The sequence below is a fragment of the Neolamprologus brichardi genome, chromosome 7 (assembly GCF_056152115.1).
Source record: "Neolamprologus brichardi isolate AB-2024 chromosome 7, ASM5615211v1, whole genome shotgun sequence".
NCBI classification, from domain to species: domain Eukaryota; kingdom Metazoa; phylum Chordata; class Actinopteri; order Cichliformes; family Cichlidae; genus Neolamprologus; species Neolamprologus brichardi.
The window spans coordinates 32,478,933-32,486,812 of NC_142110.1; the positions used below are offsets into that span (position 1 = coordinate 32,478,933).

The 7,880-nt window shown below is 39.3% G+C and overlaps 1 protein-coding gene across 1 annotated transcript; it reads left to right on the plus strand.

Moving 5' to 3' along the window:
• The first annotated feature begins 1,450 nt into the window (after window positions 1–1,450).
• On the plus strand, window positions 1,451–4,554 carry LOC102783159 (uncharacterized). The gene is made up of 3 exons (XM_006803455.2): window positions 1,451–1,576; window positions 3,207–3,643; window positions 3,798–4,554. Exons 2-3 carry the CDS (start codon window positions 3,324–3,326, stop codon window positions 4,267–4,269), a joined length of 792 nt encoding a protein of 263 aa, XP_006803518.2. The 5' UTR covers window positions 1,451–1,576; window positions 3,207–3,323; the 3' UTR covers window positions 4,270–4,554.
• Window positions 4,555–7,880: the final 3,326 nt, after the last annotated feature.

Genomic DNA, 7,880 nt, shown 5'->3' on the forward strand with positions numbered 1-7,880 from the left:
GCTATAAACAAACCACACTTCAGTCAGGGGAACACGTGCTATGGAAAACTTAACTATTCATATGTATGATTCTTTTCTGACACGTTCAAATATTTGGTATCTGTCAAACCTGTTAGCCCAAGGGCTGTAGTTACACCGTAAGGTTTAAAAAACTAAGAAAAAGGCAGAGAGACTGACAATGGCTGTTTTTTTAACATTAAATAGAATTATTACAACAATTATTATTATTACAACAAGCGGATACAAAGATGGTGAGGATGGAGTAATAGAAACTGAAAGTAAGGTAAGAGGGAGCTGTGTTTCAGACCAGTATTAACTGGATAAAAAGAGCATAACAATTTTTAGAAGTCACATTTAATAGAGAGTATTTTTGTTACATGAAAAAGTAATAAAAGCTGCCTATTTATTAGTGCTCAGTACTACAGTCTGAGCACTGAAGGACTTTGAGCTTTGTGTTTCCTTGGATTTTGCATTCCTGACAATAGAGGCTACTTTCATTAAAGAGACATTAAGAATAACCAAACTAAATGTAGACGTCAGAATGAAGACACGTTTTTCTGTTATCGTCTTAGTTTTTTTAAGAAACAGGACAGCTGCTGAAGCCTTTTCTGGCAGGTTTCCTGGGCGGATCACCTCCTCTCTGAACTACAACTGGGCTTCTGATAAGAGATCTTTTAATATTACTCCCGACTTCAATATCAGAGGATTGCAAGGTTGCCAGGCAGGGATATTGAGCGAAAGCTAAGAGTTTCTCCCTTTCGGCTTGGCCCGGCATCAAAACTTATTAGATAGATAAATGAGAGCTGGACTTGTGCCGGAGCGGGCCTCTTTCTGTGCCTGTGTGTCATTTATTCGTCCCCGAATAAAGGCTCCATCAGATAGCGGGTAGCCTTTCGTGGCGGCCTCCATCTCTCTGCATCTGTTGACCCTCCGCGGCACAGTCGGGATAATTTGGGCTGCTTTGGCGGCTCTGAAACAGCACTTTCCCTTTAAAACAGCTTTTGTTAATTTTGTTCTTTCTTACTCAGATAAACCTCAGATTTAGAGGTCAGGAAGCATATATGTGGTTCTTCTACTCTATTGGGCATTTTGTTATCTTATTTATCAAAGCAAAGAAGCCTTAAAAACCCCTTTTTATAAAGCATTTCTTTGTTATATGAGGCTGTACAGCAAAATAGGAGGCTTGCTTTTTTATCGTACATGGTTGGATGATGTGAGTGGTATTTATAGCATTGTAAGAATTAAATATTGCTTCTACTCAGTAGAGCGTCTGTCATCTGCTTTGTCTATCAGAATTAAGCTCAGGTCCTTGAAAAAAGCATTTCCTTGACTAGTTTCCTGTAACCATGGTAATAGGAAGTCCTCTCCAATCACGTTTTCGTACTGTATGTCAGGGAAGTGAACAGCTTCCTGCTGTTTTCACTGGCTTCCTCTCCACTGGTGTGAACTCAGGATTCCGCATTAGGTCCTGGAAAGCTGCGCAGCTCTTAACCACAGCTCTTGTTGTGAGCAGTTATTTTTCTCTTTTCTGCATTTTCTAATGAATTTGCCCTCAACGCAGTCACATTTGAATGACGTAAGTTTAAACTTTCTTGTAAAAATTGAGACCAAACAGGAGTTTAGGCAGTGGCAGTTTCAAGATTTCATTTTTATTTCTTATGTTTTCAATACTTTTCAAGTGATTACTCGAGTGAACAAAACCAGTGAGATCAATTAATTTCTCTAATAATGTGATTCTGAAGCTTTATCTAAATTTATTTTCATATCACTGCTCAGTGGGACACGAGAGCTGCATGTATAAAATCAGCTGTCAGATCTGACTTTAAAAATCTTTTAAAGGTTTGCTAACTTTGCCCTAAAGTAAGATTTTAAAAGTCATATTTAAAGCATCATCTTTGCTGTTGTGTGATTCTGCATTCGGGATTCTTCATTGACATGTCTCTCTCTTCTACACTCTCTGGCTATTTTGTTAGCTACATCTTGCTAGTTCTAAGCTGGGCTCCCTTTGGTCTTCACTACTACATTAGTTCACATAGATTCAACAAGATGCTGGAAACATTCCCCAGAGATTTTTGTCCATATTGACATTATAGCATTAAACAGTTACTGCGGATTTGTCGGCTACACATCCATAATGCAAATTTCCTGTTTTTCCACATTCCAAAGGTGCTCTCACCAGATTCAGATCTGTTGACTTTGGAGGTGACAGTGAATTGCTTGCCACATTCAATAAACGAGTTAAGATTATTTGAGACATGATGTATTATAATGGCAGAACTGTGGCCATAAAGGGGTGGACACGGTCAGCAACAATACTCAGGTAGGCTGTTGTGTATAAACAGCACTCACTTGGTTGTAACGAGTGGTTATTTCAGTTACTGTTGCCATCGTATCAGCTCCAAGCAGTCTGGCTATTCTCCTCTGACCTCTTCTAGCATCAACAACATATTTTCACACAGAGAAAATGCTGCTCACTGGATATTTTCTCTCTGTAAAGCCCAGAGATGATTGTGTGGGAAACTTTCAGTAGCTCAGCAGTTTCTGAAATACTCAGCCCAGCCTGTTTGGCACCAACAACCATGCCATGTTCAGTGTCACTTAAATCACATTTCTTTCCCATTCTGATGCCCAGTTTGAACTTCAGTCGATCATCTTAACCATGTGTATTTGACTAACTGTATTAGATTGCTGCTGTGTGATTGGCTGATCGCTGCTATTAAAGTGGTCAATGGGCATAATGTTTCCGATATAACATATTAAATATACTATATTAAACATGGTCTGTGTTAGTTTTAGACTGTTTTTTTAAACTCTTGAATCTTTAGGAATCAATAGAGATGGGATAAGTAAGACAAGCACAGAGATATGTTGGCAACTGCCTGGTAACCACTGGTTGTTTAGATACCCACCACTATAAAGTCTGTGTTTGGGTTACTGTGGTAATAGTCTGGTGGGTTCACAGTAAGTGAGTGGATGTCTTTTGTCCAGCCTCTTATTTAGACATTCTCCTCTCACAAACCTAATGGATTCTTTCCAGTGATAAGGCAGTGTTATACGTGTGGGAAAAAAAAAACTGTAGAGGGAATATTCTGCCATTGTCTGCAGTTAGAGTGAAAACATCTAAGAATAACAGTGAACTACATAAAAGATAACAAAAGCATATCAGACAGAACAGGCATACAGAGAAAGTTTATTTTATATTTCAGAGAGACTAAAAACCACTTCCTGGGGAGTCACGGACACACTTGCGAGAAAGAAATGGAGAACTGATTTACATCAAGCTGCACTCCATTACTCCTCCTCACTGGATCAAACTGGCAGCGATGCAGCTTGGTCATCCAGTCACCATCAGCACTTCTCTCCAAATCCCTCCCCAACCTCAGAGTCTGATATTCAGGAGCCGACACCCATTCCTGCTAGACTCCATCCAGCCCGTGTTGGTCAGGGCTATCATCAATCCAAAACGGGGGATGGAGGAACCTCTCCAGCCGCAGACTCCACAAAGCCCCAGTAACTGCAGCTCATCGGGACCTGGTGGGAAATCCTGCTGGAGTTTAGACCTGAGGGTGGCTATTCTTCTGCTTACTCTGGCAGGAGCAGTAATCCTCCTGCTGCTGTACAGACTGTTACAGCTAAGACACAGGTGTGTACATGTGTAATAACATGTAGCCAAAAGGTAAATTGATGTCAGGCTTGTTTGGTAAGTCATCTGTGTGCGTCTTGACCCAACTCAGTTTGGCCTCAAAAATGGGATCTGAGTTTTACCACTATATTTACTTGGGTTATGTTTTCTTCAGGCTGAGGATGGCCAGAGCGAGGCATGCTTTGGAGTACACCAGCTTCTACCACAGTGGCACCTACACACTCAAACACCCCACACCTTGTCAGGAGCTGCCAGAGAAGAGCAGGGCAGTACCTGAAGACACTGCACCACTCCAAACCATAACCTCAGTGACACCTGCTGTCATCACCCCAGTGCCACCTCCATCGCCACCCTCACCGGCACCCCCTCCACTGCCACTCCCCCCACCTCCTGTCCTACCACGTCCACCTCTTCACCCTCCAGTTTCTCTCCCTCCGACACCCCCTGTCCTGTCACTCCCTCTTCCCGTGCCTGTCATCCACACCACCCCGCCCAGCCCTCACCTGTCATGGGGTGCCTGCTCAGATGCAGATGTTTATTCTCGGATTGGGACTTTCAGACCATCCAGGCTTTCCAACCTCTCCAACCAGTCGACGGTCATCCTGTTTGAACACTCATCTGTTTGAACTCTCACAGAATGTGTGTGATCTCCTCAAGGAGTCTGTGACTGTGAAGGGATTACAAGATGTTTCCTGTACTCTATGTTTGTGTGTGTAATATACAGCAAAATATAAGAGGTTAACATTTCAAAACTTTAAAACATGAAGTTTGCACTTTGTCAGCCACTGAAGGGCTTTATTGACAAAAAAAAAGAAAGAAAAAAGCAGAAGCAATAAAATTGCAATTTAATTAAAAACACCTCTATTATAACCATGTTTTTTTTTTTAACTGGATTGTGATGTCAGGAGGACAGATGAAACCCTCCACTTGTCCAAGAAGCAGGACTAAAAAACTACCAATAGCAGATGAACAGTATGTAAAACAGGGCTTATGAATACATCGATTTTTTGGTGGAGGATTTCAAGAGCGAGGTACAACAGTGAACATCTACAGTCATCTGTAAAACATGGCAGAAGGTTGCATTTCAGTCAGTGGTGTCAGGGAACGTGTTAAAGTTGATGTGAATGCAAAAAAAGCACAGCCAGATCCACCAATCAGAACCATTTGGAAGCATCTGATTGACAACAGCTTCATTTGTCAGCATGACAGGGATCCCATGAAAAGAAAAAATTAAGAATTTGAAAATTCATGGATTATAATGATTGTATTTTAGAGTTTAAAATAGTTTGATCAAAGACCTTTCAATCCTGGTGGATTAACCATTACAGAAACATAAAAAAATAAATAAATAAATTACCTATGCTGTTAATTTAGGGCAGATATGGCATAACCCTTGCATTTTGTGGTGGCCTCATAAGTTTGTTAAGCACTGTATAACGAGTCCATCACCAGGTAGTTAGTAACACATTTTTGTGTTTTCGTTGTGTGACCACATTCAGGTGTGAATAAGAAATTCTGCATTACATACTTCGTTGTGCAGATTAAGAAAATACACACCTCGTTATTTGTCTTAAAATATTGTAATTTAAAAAAAAACAAAACAATAATAATGACATTTTTAAATATTAAAAACATAACCATAATCCCTAGTCACTTTAGCTATCTAGTGATCACCTAATGATTAACTCACTATTACTTTCTGGCTCTTTCTGTGGCTCCTTAATGAGCATCATAACTTACAAAATGATCATTTTGTTTTCTTTAAAACTCGACGACAGTGTTTAGGAAAATGTTCACTACCATCATAAATCAAGAGACCTGTAGGTTCATTTTCTCATATTCTCCTGTACATTCTGATGTTTAATGGCCTCCTGAGTTAGAAATATGGGATTAATGTCAATGCCATCCTTCCAGCCCTCTCACCTGGATGCTGTTAGTCTCCTAAAATGAGACTGTTATCTCTTAGTGGCCAATACTGCTGAATCCTTCCATGAAAAATGGGGATACAAGTAAACAGTGCATGTATCATCAAATTTTAAGAGGAACTTTAACTAATGATAGAAGTCATGTATATGTATAACCATGTATAATTTCTGCTGCATGAAGTAGTTCTGAAGTTTGAAGGATTCTTAAAGTGGATATGCAACATTTCAAAATGAAAAACTTTGATTAATATTCAACACATCCAGAAAACAAACACATTCATATTCATCATTGCCTGACATTTCCTCATTTTATTTAATTGCCTCTGCTGTAAATTGTTACAAATGTCTTTCCTCCTCAGCTTACAACCACTTACGAGACATTGCAGAAGCGCATGCACAGATTGAATTAACTGGCTTTTAGAATGGAGACCGTGACCCCACGAGCAGACTTGGATGCAGAAATGACTAAAGATACAAGGTACACAAGGTCTCGGTTTTCACCCCAGCAGGCAGAGAGCAACAAACAACCATCAACTAAAACAGCTTCCCTTTACAAACTAATGTTGAATTATAAATGAGAGGTTGGGAAAAACATATTGAAAGATTGAAGAAAAATTCCCCTTGTTAATGTGGCCACTAAGATCACCATAGAAACAAGATGTTAGATGTCAGATGTTACCCTTGTGCCAATGGGGCTTTTTAATCTGTGCTAAGTTCATCCACTGGGGAAGAGCACTAATAAAATAGTTAAGAGTTGAGCGATTGCATTGTTAAACATACGGTTTAATAATCATGTTTGAATTTTTTACAGTTAAAGGCTTATATTACTAAATGAAGCAAAAGTTTATGATACAGAAAGAGACAGAGAGGGGGGGGGGGGGGGAGGGGGGCACATGAATGCAAAGAATGGTGTGAAACAGGGAGGGACGCTGCCATGAAAACCCAGCTCAGGAAATACCTCCCAACTGAGGAAACAATGAGCTCTGCTACTGCAACAACTCAGTAAAAATGGTTACAATAAACAGGTTAGGAGTGCTATGTTTCCAATCTGGCAGTAGTTTATTTATTACAAACCACTTGAGTTTTGCATTGTGGAGGGAACCCTGAAGTAATTAAGTGCATGTTGTTATTCATGCAAAGTAAGAAAATATGTCAAAAGTTGTCAGTATTCCAGTTATTGGCATAAAAACTAGACCGAAAATGAGTGAAAAAGCAACCAGTGCCCCCCAAAAAGCTTTGAAAGATCATGAAAAAGCCAAGAGACAGACATAATTGTTCTTTTCAAACTGGTCAGTCTACCTGTAACTTAGCTGCACAAATCTAGTGATACCTCAAATCTCAGCGCAGGGAAATTTGTTTAATGAGGCAAACTGACCTCTACAGGCAATATTTGATGCTGGTGTGTTTTGTTGCTTACAGTGAATTTCCTGTTTGGCCAGATAAAGCTTTCTGCTTAGCCAGCATTAGCTTAAGTAATAAAGTGGACAACCTGGTATTCATTGTAGCAGCTAGCTGGCTAACATTAGCTCTAGAAAAATGCGGTCTCTAGCCACAACAATCTTCATTGTCTTTAGCTAGTGATCAATGGACTCCATAATCTATCATAAACTAGTGCTGCTCAATGATGAAAATGCAAACAGAGGTGATTTTCTTAAAAAAAAGAAAAGAAAAAAAAACTAGGGAACAAATAAAAAACAAACAAGCAAACAGAAATAGCTAAGAGGCTGTTAGAGGAAACTGTGTGTCAGTGTGATACAAGCCAATTTAAATGCTCCCATTTTCATATTAACATTCACATCAGAGTTATTAGTAGTGAAATACTGAAGTACTCCTATTTGTTAAGTTAATCACTGAATAGCATATTGCTTGTGCTAAGAATCACTGGATTAAAAGCATATAAACTATTAGGAGGAATAGATCAATTTTAATTACATGTACACCGATCAGCTCAGCAGCCACAACTGATCCCTAGAAGGTCAGCTGAATTGATTATCGCTACACTGGATTTAAGGGAACCTTATGAGATTAGGTAAGATCACAATCTTATTTCCTGCAAGAATTTCTTTCCCAAAAGGTAACATGAGTAGCACAAGTGCATGTTATTCTGCAAGGTGGCATATTTTGTAGAAATATGTGACTATATAGCTAATGAATGTTGTCTCTTGGTTGTTTTTTTTTTTTTTGACAAGAAATGTTTAGATAGAAAGAAAGATAGAAAATGAATATAATTCATGCAGACTGTCATGGGCCTTTGACCCAACATTTTGAGTTTTGGAATGTTTTGAGTTTTCTGTGAGCTCATTAGCTCTATA